Source organism: Penicillium malachiteum (genome assembly GCF_028827825.1).
Source record: "Penicillium malachiteum strain IBT 17515 chromosome Unknown utg000001l:1.0-8184562.0:1.0-8186909.0, whole genome shotgun sequence".
In the NCBI taxonomy this organism is placed as follows: Eukaryota; Fungi; Ascomycota; class Eurotiomycetes; order Eurotiales; family Aspergillaceae; genus Penicillium; species Penicillium malachiteum.
In genome coordinates this window covers 289,471-305,523 of record NW_026643094.1, presented here as the reverse complement: position 1 = coordinate 305,523, position 16,053 = coordinate 289,471, and the positions used below count along the sequence as shown (strand labels likewise).

Sequence of the window (16,053 nt, the reverse complement as noted above, 5' to 3'; positions counted from 1 at the left end):
CACATAGTCCGCTGCATGCTTTCTCACGGTGGTGTTCCACTTAGGCAAGTCTCACGCTCGCTGATGCTACTTGACAACCCTCAGTCCCAGCATTCTAGTCTTATGGTATCATAGTGTCAAATCACATCGGGACAGACACGATAGCCCGCTGAGCTACTACGATGCGGATGGTTATCTGGACTCCCAAATTTACCCCTATAACTGAGAAACCATATCAAAGCCAGGATTTACAGGCACCCACCACCATGTCACATAGTTAGTTATATTTATTTTCCCCCACTAGTACTCCTACTTCCTACCAACTGTATATCTGTATTTTCTTTTGCTGGGGCTTAAGAGATGAACCTACTGATAACCAGACCTTAGACTTGAGCCTGAGGTATTCATTCCAAGGTTCAAATGTTTAATAACCTTAAAGGCTTCTAAGTATATATAAGCTGACTAGGTAGTATAGAGCACTTGGTAGCCAGTACCTAGGTATTAGTTGATGTGACTAGTCAGAATGTCTGAAAATAGTAATGGCTATAAAGGCCATTGCCCTGCGTAACAGTTCCTTTAACAGGTAACCTATCAATATTTCAAAAGCCCAATTTGAACTTCACATATGAATTGGAGAAAGATCTCGAACTTCAAGTTATTCAGTGTATAATTCAGGGTCCTAAACACCCGGCTGATCGCCCCACACCATGTCTCTCCGCCAGCTCACGCACATCTCCACCTAAACATTTACCACGTCTCCGGTCGCTCAATTCCCACACAATGAACCCTCCACGGAATCGAAAGCAGCGCCGTGCTGCCGCAGTGACCGAGTCGTCCCCTAGCGAATCCGATTTTCCTCTTGCCCACCCTCCACGCAACGATGCACCATCAACAGGGAAAGCACCGAAAAAGCTTGTTGATATTATCGCTGAGCGTCAAAATGAACTCCTCCAGCGGCAGACAGGCATCCCCGTGTCAGGATCCGAAATACCACAATCTATGAAGTCTACGGGCACGCGATTCGTGACGGTCGACGCGTCAGGAGATCTCGTGGAGACCGACGCTGCGATCGACGACGAGATAGCGCAGAGCATCGGCGGACAGAAGGAGGAATCCAAAAAAGAAGAGGATGTGGAATCAGATGTCGACAAGCCTCTCCCTCCTCTACTCGATACCATCCTATTATCGATTCCTCTAACAACCCTTCACCTCACCCTCGCCTACCTGGCCGCACACCAATACGCCGAATCCACCAACGTTCCTCGCCTCATCAAAGATGCCTTGATTGGCACCTTGCCACTTTTGACATTCCTCGTCCATCTCTTCCACGGTCATATATTCTCCATCCGACTCCCTGTGCGCTGGAAATTTCTGAACCCGCAGCCTGTCTCCATTGTTCCGCTCACGCGGGACAAGTTCAGCTTGTCATTCCTAGGACGCCTTATATTCCCACCGACCTTGCGAACAGTTGTATACCTGCCTGTTGCTATAATGCTGGGAGCTCATTTGATTACTATTACAAATGAGGATCCCTATTATGCTGTTATGAAAAAGGCACCGGCTTTTGGTACGGTATGGATCTGGTGCATTCTTGAAATGTCCTTTGGTGCAGCGGTTCTGGGATCTCTGGGGCCTTTGATTTGGGGAGTCTGGTGGAAGGGATATGTTATTTTTTAATAGTAAACTAGCCGCTTTTCTCGGCTTGGAGATTTCAATGTACAATAATCACATGAGAACATATTTGCATTTTATTCGTGCTGCCAGTGTTGCATTGTGATATACTATTCCAAGATTGTTGGGGGAAACGAGTTTGTCCTAAAACTTGAACGAGCTTAGTCCCTAGTTCGCTTCCTGTTCGAAGTTCCAAGCCTTTTGGGAACCATAAACAAACATTTCTGGGCGCAGCGCCGGAGGTCACTGCACATGTGGCATCTGGCACCTGCCAGTGGGAGTGTCCAGGTGTCTGTTCACCAACTTGAACTTGAAGATCAACCGTCATGATTCTCTTTATAGTCGCCCCGGGGGTCCATGCACCAAATCAGCATCTTGTCAAGGTGCGAGCTGGAGGCTGACTCCGAGTCCTGAGTCGGGTACCCGGGATTGTCCCCACTTAGCCTGGGCAAATCATGCAGGGTCTCACTCAGCCACTATTGATGGATTCTCAGCGTTATTAAGCCGAAAGAATCCCCGATCAGAGACTCAGAGGTGATCATAAATCATGCCTGCCATCAAAAAAGGAAACGCTGCTCTTCGGATCGATTTGGCTGCACCTGAAGGCTGGACCTTCGCGCCAGGTGACACGGTGATCGGGGATGTGGTTCGCTGTTCTTCGATTGTCACCTCCAATGCAGACCTCAAGGTGTATCTTAGAGGCCGGATACAGACAACCAGGACCAACCTGAGTAATGGAAATCGGTACGCGGCTGATACGAAGCATACTGCCTACGCTCAAAATGTTGCGTCTGAGCAAATTCTACTTTCAAAACGATATCCTGTGTTTGAAGGGCCTTTGCATATCCCAGATGGTGGAGATCCAGTTTCTTGGTCATTTACAACAGAGATTACTCCCGATCCTCCAAGAACAATATATGGGAATATCGATATCTTCTACGGTTATCTGCCAGGCTCGACCCTTCCCGGGAGTTCCGGCTCGGTAGCGTTGATTGAATATTTCCTTGAGGCTGAACTACGATATTGTGAAGAGGGTCAATCTGGTGAGAAAATAACTACCGCTCTTGAGCCCATTACATTGAGGCATCGGCCTCTACACGAATTTCATGAGTTCGGAATCGCACAGCAAATAATCGAGCGCAAAGTTCGAAGTCACCACTTGCTTCCAGAATATCGACCCTCCGCCTTAACTATGAAGCAAAAGGCACAGCAAATATTTGGCTCATCCAAAGTACCCGAGGTTCATTTTCAGGTCGAGGTTTTCTTGCCGAACACTATACAACTTGATAACCCATCTTTTCTCCCTATGAACTTGATCGTTCTCCAGAAGAAACGTACAAGTAACGAGATTAGGAATGTTGGAAGAAAAGCCTGGATCAATTCAATCAAGCTTTCTCTTGATACGTTTACAATTGTGAAGAATCATGGAGCTTCTCTGGAAGCTGGATTCAGTCAACCCACCAACTCTGCCACTTCATTCCCTGCCAAGTTTGTCGGGACCAGTTCCGTCGCTCAGGATCTCCATCTGGAGAAAGCCATCCAGGATGCTAATATATTCCCTTTGGAACTGATTGTTAGTGATGATCCTATTGATCTGGGAAGTATGCTCCAATTGATTCTCCACTCAGATGGGCTCAGTATGAGAGGGATGCGGCTTCAAAAAGTATTGCCAATAACACCGAGTCTTGATGTGTATAATATTCGGTATATGAATTGGCTAAAGGTGGAATTATCACTCACCATGGCCAACGAGAGGTTCAATTTGGATACCAGGATACCTGTGAAGATATTAGCCGCAGAATGATCTCTCTAGTCAGACTGGGCTTCATAGTTGCCAGAATGAACAGGTTCATGAGCTTTATTTCATGTCCCACAAATGTGAAATTTGATGCGCTTTAAATTCCGCTCCCTCTATTAATTGTAGTAGTTGGTAGCACGTCCAGGTAAATGTAACATGCGAAATTAGAAGACCGATCCAGTTCAACACACCGTTACATTTCGCCTCTCAACCTGTGACACTGAAGTGCATTACTGTCAATGTCAGTATATTCAGTGTTTTACCTTCAAGGCTGGTTGAAAGCTCTCGTCGCATGTAGGCTTTCCTCCATAAGTCCGGGGGAGAGATCTCATCCTATTATCCTGACTCTAACTTAAACCAGAATGAACCCTTGAACATAATCAATCGCATCATTTAGACTCACCATGACGATACTTGACACCGTCAAACTATTGACGCCGTCACTTTTGATATGTGGTGAGATTGAAACGTTGAAAGTTTTATTCGCAAAACACGAACGAGGCAGTCTGATCTTTGAATGTTCTTACAGCCATCTTCTTTGCACTGCATGATGTTGGAACGATCGCAAACCCTGTTGTCTCAACTAAACCCTATCTGAATACTCGTGGTCAAGACTCGGATCACTGTGCGTCCTCTTTCTCCTGGCATGATGTAGGTAATTCAGTCTGTTGGCCAAGCATTTTACTCGAACTTGATACCTTGTGGTGCATTAAATAAGATCGCCTAACTTATCATACCAGTCCGCCAGTGGGTGTTCGAACATATTCTCCGAGCCATCAGCCGTATCTGATATACAAGCCTGCTCCACGCCTGTGAGAATACACTCATCCAAGTGTCATACTATTTGATCTGATCTTTTCATTCGCTGAATATTCTAGTGCACAACGGGAATCAAACCCGGCTGTTGTCTCGGGAGCTGCGTGGATTTAAATAGCAATCTCGGCTTCTGTGGGACTTGCTCAGTATCCTGTGCACGCCATATATGCCCAGCGGCTGTACCAGCGTGTTGTTCCGGGCAATGTGTCGATCTTTGGGTGAACAAATCTAATTGTGGGACCTGCAATAATACGGTAAGGTGATCTGACATCCGGGCCGAAACGACTCTGTTCATCTCTGATTGAAATCGTTGGATTAGTGTACGGGTCAATATAATTACTGCTGCTCGGGATCATGCACAAACCTTTATAACAATGCTACTCATTGCGCGTCTTGTGAGGCTCTACCGGTAATACAGATTCCATTTACTATACTCTCAGACCTCCGAGGTCAAGTCTTTGCTGACAAGGTTAGTGCAATGGAACAATCCCTGGCTGCTGCGCTGGGAGATGTCATGATTTGGGCGTTGATACCAGCAACTGTGGTGCCTGCAATACAACCGTAAGTCAATTCGTGCATACCGAGCTGAGCATACTGGTATAGCCACCTGGGCACTATGAAGAAGACTAATGCTCTCCAGTGCAACGCAACGCAGCCCACTTGCTGCACAGGAAACTGTACTAATCTAAGCTCGAGTGTCAATAACTGCGGACAATGCGGCAATAACTGTGCCGGTGTACAGCCGGGATGCTGTACGGGATTATGCACAGATTTGTCGAGCAGCTCTTCCAACTGTGGGACCTGTGGTAAAATAGTAAGCCAATATTGCGAGACTGATATAAACACCCTTGAACCTTTTTTGAGGATTATACTAACCGCTCCCAGTGCAATGGAACGCAACCAAATTGCTGCACCGGGAGCTGCACTAATATCGCCACAAGTCTCGCTAATTGTGGAAAATGTAGCAATACATGCACTGGAGTACTACCGGCATGCTGTACTGGATCATGCGCAGATCTATCTAGCAACTCTACCAACTGTGGTGCCTGTAATAAAATAGTAAGTCAATATTCGCAGGATGACATGAGTAGTTTCGACGCGCTTTTGAGATTCCAACCATGGAAACATTGGAAGATTAGACTAACCGTGTACAGTGTAACGCAGCTCAACCAAATTGCTGCTCTGGAAACTGCACGAATCTTAGCACAAGTATCACGAACTGTGGAAACTGCAGCAATGCCTGCACTGGTATACAGCCAGCTTGCTGTACAGGATCATGCACAGATCTTTCTAGCAACTCTTCCAACTGTGGAGCATGTAGTCAGGCTGTAAGAGTCCTGCACCTTTTAGAACTCATATGGTTGATTATAGGAAATAACCTTTGTCTAGTGCAACACTTCAGTTCCGACCTGCTGCTCAGGATCATGTAGAAACCTTAATAATGACCCTAGCCATTGTGGCTCTTGCACATCAACTCCATGCAATGGCACGCTTCCAGGATGCTGCTCTGGTACCTGCGTTGATCTCAGTGCCAACAGCGCGTTTTGTGGATCCTGTACGAACGTGGTGAGTTTCCATTCTCCATTCGATCTGGAATTTGACATGAGATTAATCATCATTGAGAAAAGTGCTCTACAGCTCAGCCTTCTTGTTGCAATGCTACTTGCACTGACCTAAGTAGCAACGTTAACCACTGCGGCTCTTGTACAGCCGCGCCATGTACAGGAGTCACACCGGGATGTTGCTCTGGTATTTGCTATGACTTGAATAGCAACTCCTCTCATTGTGGGAGTTGTAATACAACGGTTTGTTCGCTTGAGGCTACGCTATTCAGACATAAATCTGATATTCCTACTTTATAGTGTACATCAGTTTCACCAACTTGCTGCTCTGGAACATGTACAAATGTCAACTCATCTTCATCGAACTGTGGAGCTTGCGGTATCACGGTAAGTATTTCTCCTTCAAGTCATCCAATGCAATTCCCGAACAATTTAACTTGAGATTAATAATAATTATCTAGTGCCCCGTGGCTCAAGCTTCTTGCTGCAATGGTACTTGCACTAACCTGAATAGCAACGTCAACCGGTGCGGCTCTTGCACAGCAGCGCCATGTACAGGGGTAACACCGGCATGCTGCTCAGGTGTCTGCTCTGATCTGAACAGCAACTCGTCCCATTGTGGAAGTTGTAATACGACGGTAGGTCAAACATTTGCTCGCAAATATCCAGAATCAAAGCTAACTTCTGTACTTCATAGTGCTCGTCACCGTTGCCGAATTGTTGTTCAGGAACATGTACCAATTTCAATTCATCTTCATCAAGCTGTGGAGCTTGTGGTATCACGGTATCTCTTGTCCAGTTGACTCAGTTGACTTTGCATGTTTTGAGTATTGATTAATCCATGATTAGTGTCCTTCCAGCTCACCTAACTGCTGTTCCGGATCTTGCACCAATTTATTAAGCAACAGTTCATCGTGTGGCTCATGTGGAAACACGGTAAATATTATCTCTGGGCTCATGATCATGCGCAGCCAATCACTGAAAATGTTATCATTCTAATAATGACTTATAGTGTGCCTCTTCATCAACCTGTTGCTCTGGCACATGCGCCAACTTGAATTCAAATTCATCACATTGTGGAAATTGCAATACAACTGTTGGTTATATTTCTGCATTTCCCTCAGATACTCCAAGAAGATTCATATCTAATGAAATTTAGTGTCCGATTGCCACACCTTCATGTTGCTTAGGAATATGCACAAATTTGAATATCACTGGCTCTAATTGCGGAACATGTGGTCTATCTGTGCGTATTCTTTTACTCCATTTCAAATTATTTCTGATCGAAGGAACAAAAACTAAATCATTCAAAGTGCCCTGCGATTACACCAACCTGCTGCTCCGGTGCCTGCACCAATTTGAACACAAGCGCCTTGACCTGCGGCTCCTGCAATAACACGGTAGGAACATATTGGTCTCTATTTGACCTAGAAGTTGAGAAAACCGAAGTGCTGATATGCATCTAGTGCAATGCAACAGCACCCACATGCTGCTCAGGCAAATGTACGAATACGAATACGGATCCAAATAACTGCTTTACTTGCGGCCTCACGGTAAGTCTAATATAGTCCCCAGCGACATGATATCATGACTTATCTATCGCCTAGTGTCCTTCCATCCTACCCAACTGTTGCTCTGGTATTTGTACCAATTTCAATTCTAGTCCGTTGACATGTGGGTCTTGCAACAATACAGTGAGTGTTGAGTACCAGATAATAGTTCACATATTACTTTTGATGACAGCTTACCCGATCAGTGTCCTCTTACATCGCCGATATGCTGCAATGGGAACTGTACGAATTTGACAAGTGACCCGAAGAATTGTGGTGCTTGCAACATTACGGTAATATTGGAATCTTTTTTTTCTTAGTCCCGTCTCAAGCTGGGGGTACATTTTATTGATGTGTGATTTACGCTATAGTGTCCGGCATCAACACCAAACTGCTGTTTTGGGGTTTGTATGAATCTAAGTAGCAACCCTCTTACATGCGGAACCTGCAACAACACGGTTCGTCCTTACATCTCTATGCAAGAGTTCTAGCTGTGGTATCTTGGTTGATCATACATTCTCATCACTCTTTCTTATAGTGCAATACAACATCCCCGAACTGCTGCAATGGAAATTGTACCAGCACACAAACTGACCCTAAAAACTGTGGGACTTGTGGAAACACGGTAACATGATCTCTCCTCTCATGACTTTCAGACACGAGCAAACCCCAGCGAGCTAACTTTCCATTTAGTGCCCTTCTACAGCACCGACTTGCTGCTCTGGAACTTGCGTTAACCTGAATACGAACTCATCAAACTGTGGGGCTTGCGCTAAGCCGGTAAGTGATATTGACCAGATCATCTAGCTGGCGAATTCCAATCAGATAATTTTTTAGTGCAATAGAACAACACCAAACTGCTGCGGAGGTGCATGTACTAATACAACAGCGGATGCCAATAATTGTGGATCATGCGGAACCAAGGTGAGCGCTTCATTGTAACAGATGCATCTGTTCTAATTTTATCTACCCAATACTGATATGGAGTCGTAATTGCAGTGCACATCTACTCAGAACTGCATCAACGGTACCTGCGGGACTTGTCCGTCTGGTCAAACATTCTGCAACGTCACAAGCACATGTGTAAGTTGAGGCTGCCTAGGTACCAAATACTTCTTTAACTAAAATTGTAATCTCTAGTGTACATCTAATACTACGTGCATCACTTCAGGATCACGTCTTGGCTGTTGCCCTTCTAGTTTCGCATGTCCAACACTTCTCAACCCCACAGGGCCCAAAGTTTGCGTAAGTATACCCTCAACCATTCTATAGAAGCCATTTCTGACCTTTCAGTGCACTTTACCTTGTCTACTTGGTGTCTGTGCCTTATCACTCGATAAAAACACATCTACAGCGTCAATTTTAAATCAATAAGCAGTACCAGTATACTGGGTTCATTTGGATATTGAATGGTGCCAGTGATGTTCTATTGACTCAGTTTGTCACTTATTTCTTGCCAGATTGCGCGGATGGGTCCTACATCCATTAGTAAAAATTGATTAACCACTTGTTTAGTTTGATAAAAACTCACCAAGTAGACCTGATAAAATTGCATCTTGACATCACCCTCATATGTCTCTCCGAGATCAAAGACAACTCTACCAGCCCAGGGGACATACACATCATTCTCTGGGTTGGCCTTGAGGCGATAGTTGACACCACCGTAGAGCATAATCTCGTTCTCTCCGCTGAAGAAAATACGAGTTGGTGTGTGCTTTCGGGATGCGACATGAGTCCAAAGACCATGTCGTAGTGTCCGGATGCCTGGAAATCTACTTAGTGTCTGATGTTGGATTCATCGGTCGGGTCAATCGGAAAGACATACCATCGGTACCCTTTGCTTCCTTGGGTCCCATAATCAAAGTGGCATCTTCCGTGAAGCTCTCGACATATTTCTCATGTAGTTCCTCAGTATCACTGATTCTGTAGAAGTTGTTCATAAAGTCGACGATGTCAGCCCCGCGTGGTGGGGCTAGGGCAATATCGCATTTGATTTCATAAGACATCGTGATATTGGAAAAAGTTCAAGTTTGACTTCAAGTTTCTGCGTAGATGTATGTGATGTAGAATTGAAGTTGGAATTGTGAAGATGATGGTTCATCATATCCATTTCATCATGTGGGGAAGTGTCGGTCCGATACCCACATCCGATATCATCATTCCCGCGCTTAAAGATCGGATGAGAGAATTCATCGGATGTAGCATACACGCCAGTTGGCTTGATTTGACTTTTCGACTTGCCAGTTGCCAGCTACCAGTTGAGATCTTGAGTTGACGAGAAAGTGGGTCAATAGCATCATTGAAATGTGTAACCAAATGACCTCCAGATTGAACTGGAAGATGCCAGTGGATATCCTAAATGTGGACCCTTGAGATCTCCTGATTCAGATGAGCCCTCCTAGGCGCACAGAAAAGATAAGAAACAGACCAATTGAAGGGATTAAATCTCCCCGATCGAAGAGATGTGCAAAGATATGTCCCAAATGGTCTCGTTAGTGTTAGTAGTTCCACCAAATTCTGGGGCTTTGAAGCAAGGAATGAAACTCAAATCTAGGTGATGATATCACTGGGCACACGATCTACCTAAAATATACGAAAACTCGATGCATCCAACTTCGTCAAATTCTTGCATCTTGCTTCAAATCACATACTTTGAGTGACCTGAGTTTATCACGGCATAAAAGTGAAAGGGAATCTTCGTATAAATAATCCCAATTTGAAATCTCAACAACTCACCGCTCCTTGCACAATGCCGATCGAATTTACAGTATACAAAGGGTCCGAAGAAGGAATCAAAGAGGATGTGACCCGCAAAGAAGACCTCGAAAGAGATTATGTGCTCGTTCGAGTCACACACTCTGGAGTATGTGGCACCGATCTTCATTATAAGGCCAAGGATATGGTTCTTGGCCACGAAGGCGCTGGTGTGGTTGAAGCAACTGGACCCGATGCGAACATCTTGAAGAAAGGCGATCGCGTGGGATGGGGATTCGAGCACGACTGTTGTGGCCACTGTCGGCCATGTCTGACTGGATGGGAGACCCTGTGTCGGAAACGCAAGCTGTATGGAGAGGCAGATTTCGACCAAGGATCTTTCGCCACACACGCGGTGTGGAGGGAGGGGTTCCTTTTCAAGATTCCTGATGCGATCAAGAGCGAAGATGCTGCTCCGTTGATGTGCGGTGGATCCACTGTCTTCAATGCTCTACATGTCGCCCAAGTCCGACCATATGCACGCGTTGGTATTGTGGGAATTGGAGGATTGGGTCACTTGGCTATCCAGTTCGCTTCCAAGATGGGGTGTCAAGTGGTCGTTTTTTCTGGTACGGATAGTAAAAAGACAGAAGCCTTTGAGCTGGGCGCCACTGAGTTCCATGCGACAAAAGGACTGAAGGAGTTGGAACTTGAGAAGCCCATCGACAATTTGATTGTAACGACTAGTCGTCAGCCAGATTGGCAGATGTATCTCAAGGTTATGGCACCGAATGGCATCATCTCCCCTCTCTCAGCCGACTCGGGGGATTTGAAAATCCCGTATATGCCTATCTTGTTGACGGGGCTGCGGATCCAGGGTGGCATTGTATCCTCAAGACAAGTGCACAGAGATATGCTGGAGTTCGCAGCCATGCATGATATCAAGCCTGTTAAAATGACTTTCCCTTTCACTCTGGAAGGCGTGAGGGAGGGCATGAAGACGCTTGAAGAAGGCAAGATGCGATATCGGGGAGTTCTTGTCGCAGAAAATTAAATCCTCTTCGTTCCAGCATTTTCAGAAACTGGAATTCCAGGGTTGGTTGACGCGATGGGTACTTGTATAAACTGTTCAAAATTTTGCACCGACATACGAAGAAGTTGAACCTTAGACTTTACCTACTTTCATTGAGATTATGATCAACAAAAATTGCACAATACATAATAGTACATCCCACGAATATAGGCATCCTTTACCAGCGTACATTGAGGTTTCTCAAGTCACTGGTATTTCAAGGAGTAGATACACATATTCCAAATACATGAGCACGGTATCATCTTGAGCTATAGACGACCTTTCATGGGTGCCGCATCCTTTGCATCTGCAGCCGGCAGACGAGGCTCCGGTAATCCTAGCTCTCGTGCAACTCCCCGAGCAGCCCATAGACCTGTTACAAATGCAAGAGCCAGGCCACCGGCATATCCAAGGTTGCTGAAACCACCAGCATCGACACCAGCAACCAATAAACCTGGAATTGCAGTCTTATCGGGTGTCAATGCGTGCCCCTGCTTGTCAATCGAAATTCCCCCATAAGTGAATGTGATGCTGAAAATTATGTCAGAGTTAAAATTTCCAGCCGGTTTGTGGGAAGAGACATACGATGGTTGAACCTCCATGGCATAAAATGGCCCTTCGCCTTCAACAAGAGATGCAGGAGGTGGGCCACCACGGCCCACGGGAGCATCAAGTGCAATTCCTGACTTTGTGAGACGCACAACGTGACCATATTCTTGGATAGTCTTTGAGGCGTGTGCGGAATCTACACCCCATTGGCGGAGAACTTCAATCAATCCGCTGATGGTAGTCGCAGAGCCAACATTGCAGCCATAGTCGCGGGCTTTCTTCAAGCGATCGATAGATCCAGCATTGGGGAATGGTGCACCGACGCAGTGCTGAAGGCGAGTCTTTTCACTGAAAAGCAAGAATCCTCGACGCTTTTCTTGCTTCGCCAGATATTGGTTCACAATCTCATCGCCGTTTGTCTCATCAGCAAAGCGTCGACCTCCCTCGTTAATCAACAAACAGTACTTGCTCTCTAAATCGGAGGTCAGCTTTCAAATTGAATATAATCAGGCACTCTTCAGGCTCTCACGGTATTGTGCCAGTGGCAGGTAGTCCTTCGGATCTACATCTTGCGCCCTTACGGGTGCTGCCAAAAGATGGCCATAGTATGTATTCATACCCCGACTCGTTCCAGCTCCTACTCTTGAGGCTAGACCAAGTCCATCACCCACAGAGCCTGGGTTAGATCGCACAAAGATATTGTCACCACCCTGTCCGAGATACGTGGCAGTCATTTGAGGAGATCCCTGGAACCCTCCTGTAGCCATGACCACCACCTTCGCTTTGACCTCGTAATATTTTGCTGGTGAACCAGGAACCTTTCGGTGGATAATAGCACCTGTTACTCGTGATCCGGGTATTCCTGGCTGCTCCTGAGTGAGCTTGACCACAGAGGTATTGGTCCAAACCGCGGAGCCATTCTGACTCGCCTCGATTTGACTTCGGTGAAGGGCATGAAGTTGAGGAATCTTGATAGGGAATCCGATGCCTGGATATGTGCAATAACACAATTATTATCGTGTTCAAAAATGTCTCGATGTAGGCTTAGTACTTACCTATGGTCATAATTCCATCGAATCGCTGTGCGGTCGGAATTCCATTGTCTCGCATCCATTGCACTGCTGGAAGATACTCATCCAACCAGGCTTGTTGAAGAACTGGATCTCCCTCAGGTACCCAGGCGCGTAATTTGTCATATGTATGTGGCGCCCAGCTGCGTGGAAAAGTGTTAGTGAAAGATGTTCCGGGAATGAAGATTTGAATATGTACGTACAACATCCCAGCAGAGAGAGCAGACGATCCACCGATCTCTTCCTGTTTCTCTACTACAAGTGTTTTGGCTCCTGCGCTAGCTGCAAACGCAGCGCATGCCATGCCGGACATACCTCCACCACAGACCAATGTATCGACCTCAATCACCTCCATGACTCTAAATTATGATAATATGGATATTGCACACAATTTCGCAAAGGTATTTCTGAAGAGCAAACAAAATGCTATTTTTGGGCTTTTATAACCAATGATGTAAGGAAAGATGCCTCGGACTCGGTCTATTAATTAATAGACCGGGTGTGGATCATCCAGAAATCCCTCGGTGATCCACGCGACAACTGGACATTGCTGTCCCATGAGTGCTGATTTGATCATAATCCTGGTATTCTTGATACCTAGACAGTTTCATTAGAGCTGTTGAAATCCAGAGTGATATACTGCGCTCAATGTAAACCTGATAGCCGCTGATCCAATCAAAGTTCTTCATAACCGAGATTTGCCGCCACAACTTGACAATCTGGCCTCGTATCATGCTCCTCTCAGTGACACAGACAACATAAGTCGAAACGTCTATATTTGATAGACTGATCACCTGCCATCAGCTGAAAAAATGGAATTGGCCGATGTGTCTTCTGGGACAGCGCGGACAACGCGAACATCCAGTCGTCCGACTGCGCCCGCGGCTTGCGAAGCATGTCGAAAGATGAAGGTATGCCTGCAACGTTGAATATGAATTTCATTGGACGAGTTGCGTTAATATGAGACATAGATGAGATGTATCCGAACAGAAACCGATACCCCTAGGGGCCGCATCCCTGCACCATGTGAACGGTGTACCCGAACGAACCGGGCGTGTAGGATCCCTGAGCCACGCCCTCTGGGGAGGAAGAAAGGCGCAAGAGGGCGTTACCAAGGGTTTGACAAAGCAGTGCGCAAATTGAGATCAGAGTTGAGGAAAGCGAAAATGGAACCAGAAGCAGAGAGACTGGAGGAGATGGTTCACATTCCCTCCGAGCCTAGTGAGCGATCACGCCCAAATGGGTCTCCATCTGATGAACAAGCAGCATATACTATATCCTCATCTCATATTTATACTGCTCATGCACCGAAATTTGGCAACGCGTCTATCTCAGAGGATACATCGCGACAGGATATTCCTCAAGCTTCGATAAACGCATCTTTGTATCATCCGAATTCGGAACCGATCAGCAACCCCCTTGCATTACTAGCCGACGCGTCGGACGCCGCTCGTGCCTTAGAGCCTCACTCAACATCCGTGAACACAATAGCAGACCATAATGGGGAAGCCTCGGCTGGAAGTGAAAACCATGTTGGCGGTCTCGGTCGCTTACTCCGTCGACCTGGTTATGTTTCACTGGGACTGCAGCTGAGCAGAGAAAGTCTTGAAAGCTCATTGGATAATCTGTTGATACCGACACAAAACACGGATCGATATTCAAATTACTTCAAGCGTCCAAATCAGGGACTGATTTTAGATGTTGGACCCGACGTTGATCCTATCGATCTAGGATTGATCACGGTAGAGGAGGCCCAGCACTTATTTCCAATGTGAGTCTTGCTATCCCAAGTAATCCGATGGATCCCGCTCTGACTTTGCCATCTCTATAGATACTTTACTCGACTCCACCCAATAAACGGCATTCTGGACCCCATTCTGCACACACCGGAATTTGTGCGTTCTCGGTCGGCATTGCTATTCACCTGGGTTCTGGCCTTGACGGCACAGTTCGACCACGGATGCGCATCGATTGCTAAAAGGCTGAGGCTGCATGGTGAGAAGCTATCTAGACATGTGCATACATGTGGCTTTAAGTCAGTCGAGATTGTTCAGGGATACTATATCTCATTACTCTCTGCCACCCCTGCGGAGACATTGGCAGAAGAGCGTTCCTGGCTTTACACGATGTATGCATTTGGGGTGGCTGCAGAGCTTGGTCTAGATCAGTACTTTGAAAGCAACCAGGCTCATGATTCTCTGTTCCCGTCAAATCAGGGACATCAGAGCCTACCAGCCACTGGGTCCCGTTCAGGCGAAACATTAAACCAACGAGATTCATCATATGAGCAGCGACTCATACGAAATCGAGAAAGAACGTGGTTTAGGATTCTGCTATGGGAACGAGCCAATAGTGCTGCTTACGGTCGCATTCATAGCTTCCCCGAAACTGCGTTAACTAAAAACATCGAACAATGGTGGATGCACCCACTAGCTGACTTTACGGATAGACATACAAGCGCTTTCATCGCATTGCGGAGGATATTAGCGATATTAAACAATGACCTTCGTGAAAGAGCCGAAACAACAGGCTCGAATCTTCATTGGGTTCGTGATTTTGTGGACGCTACGCTTCAGCCTTGGTGCGATACTTGGTTAGAGCAGTCAAACACTGACGCATTATGCTCAGCTGAACAGCTCTCAAATATCTTCCTCAGATACGTCTATTTACATGGAAGACTTTGGACTCTCTCTATTGCACTCTACAACTCAAGGGAACGGAACAGTAGTGACTTCGGTCTTCGCAATGACTGTTTTGAAGCAGCGGTCAATGCATGTGAAGTAGCAGTCAGGGATTTGGAAGAGATTGGAGAACCACTCTATTGCATGCTTGCTCCAACCTGGGCCATGATATCCTACGCTGCTGTTCTAGCCTTGAAGTTGTTTCCAGCAATATATGGACCTTCCGCTAGTAGTCAAATTGAACTATTTGCTCTGTTGAGTCGGGTTGCATTAAATCTTGAGCGCGCTGGGAAAACACCGTCCCATCGCTATGGGATCGCTGCTCTACTTGGACAACATATTATGATGATTTTAAGAGCGAAGTCTTCGGGATTAAGACAGGAGCTCGAAATAGAGTCCTCTTTTACTCAAACTTATGGCAGCGGCCATCAGGTTAATTCGGTGGATGAAGGAAATCGCTCAATTGAGCCACTTCTTTCTGATTATGATCCCTTCTTGGGTGATGTCAATTTGCCTGATATTACAGAAGAAGGATTTGCAGATTTATTCCGAGAAATATTTGGACCGGGATTCGGAAATGTCTTTTGAAAACGTGAGAAGTAAGATTTACC

At 46.1% G+C, this 16,053-nt stretch overlaps 8 protein-coding genes across 8 annotated transcripts; 6 read left to right on the top strand and 2 right to left on the bottom strand.

Moving 5' to 3' along the window:
• Nucleotides 1-759: 759 nt before the first annotated feature.
• N7483_000119 (uncharacterized protein) lies at nucleotides 760-1,656 on the top strand (the record flags this gene model as incomplete). Its single annotated transcript, XM_057083557.1, has 1 exon — nucleotides 760-1,656. The coding sequence occupies one exon, from the start codon at nucleotides 760-762 to the stop codon at nucleotides 1,654-1,656; it is 897 nt and encodes a 298-aa protein (XP_056949706.1).
• Nucleotides 1,657-2,197: 541 nt separating this feature from the next.
• N7483_000118 (uncharacterized protein) lies at nucleotides 2,198-3,454 on the top strand (the record flags this gene model as incomplete). The annotated part of the gene is made up of 1 exon (XM_057083556.1): nucleotides 2,198-3,454. One exon carries the CDS (start codon nucleotides 2,198-2,200, stop codon nucleotides 3,452-3,454), a length of 1,257 nt encoding a protein of 418 aa, XP_056949705.1.
• A 1,699-nt stretch (nucleotides 3,455-5,153) lies between these two features.
• Nucleotides 5,154-5,834, top strand: N7483_000117 (uncharacterized protein; the record flags this gene model as incomplete). The annotated part of the gene is made up of 3 exons (XM_057083555.1): nucleotides 5,154-5,323; nucleotides 5,419-5,592; nucleotides 5,654-5,834. The coding sequence occupies 3 exons, from the start codon at nucleotides 5,154-5,156 to the stop codon at nucleotides 5,832-5,834; spliced, it is 525 nt and encodes a 174-aa protein (XP_056949704.1).
• A 1,462-nt stretch (nucleotides 5,835-7,296) lies between these two features.
• Nucleotides 7,297-7,638, top strand: N7483_000116 (uncharacterized protein; the record flags this gene model as incomplete). Its single annotated transcript, XM_057083554.1, is given in 3 exon segments — nucleotides 7,297-7,379; nucleotides 7,395-7,464; nucleotides 7,570-7,638. The coding sequence occupies 3 exon segments, from the start codon at nucleotides 7,297-7,299 to the stop codon at nucleotides 7,636-7,638; spliced, it is 222 nt and encodes a 73-aa protein (XP_056949703.1).
• A 1,184-nt stretch (nucleotides 7,639-8,822) lies between these two features.
• Nucleotides 8,823-9,382, bottom strand: N7483_000115 (uncharacterized protein; the record flags this gene model as incomplete). Its single annotated transcript, XM_057083553.1, has 3 exons — nucleotides 8,823-8,852; nucleotides 8,908-9,140; nucleotides 9,202-9,382. 3 exons carry the CDS (start codon nucleotides 9,380-9,382, stop codon nucleotides 8,823-8,825), a joined length of 444 nt encoding a protein of 147 aa, XP_056949702.1.
• A 743-nt stretch (nucleotides 9,383-10,125) lies between these two features.
• N7483_000114 (NAD(P)-dependent alcohol dehydrogenase) lies at nucleotides 10,126-11,124 on the top strand (the record flags this gene model as incomplete). The annotated part of the gene is made up of 1 exon (XM_057083552.1): nucleotides 10,126-11,124. The coding sequence occupies one exon, from the start codon at nucleotides 10,126-10,128 to the stop codon at nucleotides 11,122-11,124; it is 999 nt and encodes a 332-aa protein (XP_056949701.1).
• Nucleotides 11,125-11,411: 287 nt separating this feature from the next.
• Nucleotides 11,412-13,116, bottom strand: N7483_000113 (uncharacterized protein; the record flags this gene model as incomplete). Its single annotated transcript, XM_057083551.1, has 5 exons — nucleotides 11,412-11,673; nucleotides 11,728-12,163; nucleotides 12,221-12,679; nucleotides 12,747-12,904; nucleotides 12,965-13,116. 5 exons carry the CDS (start codon nucleotides 13,114-13,116, stop codon nucleotides 11,412-11,414), a joined length of 1,467 nt encoding a protein of 488 aa, XP_056949700.1.
• Nucleotides 13,117-13,573: 457 nt separating this feature from the next.
• On the top strand, nucleotides 13,574-16,030 carry N7483_000112 (Zn(II)2Cys6 transcription factor; the record flags this gene model as incomplete). The annotated part of the gene is made up of 3 exons (XM_057083550.1): nucleotides 13,574-13,672; nucleotides 13,733-14,532; nucleotides 14,593-16,030. 3 exons carry the CDS (start codon nucleotides 13,574-13,576, stop codon nucleotides 16,028-16,030), a joined length of 2,337 nt encoding a protein of 778 aa, XP_056949699.1.
• Nucleotides 16,031-16,053: the final 23 nt, after the last annotated feature.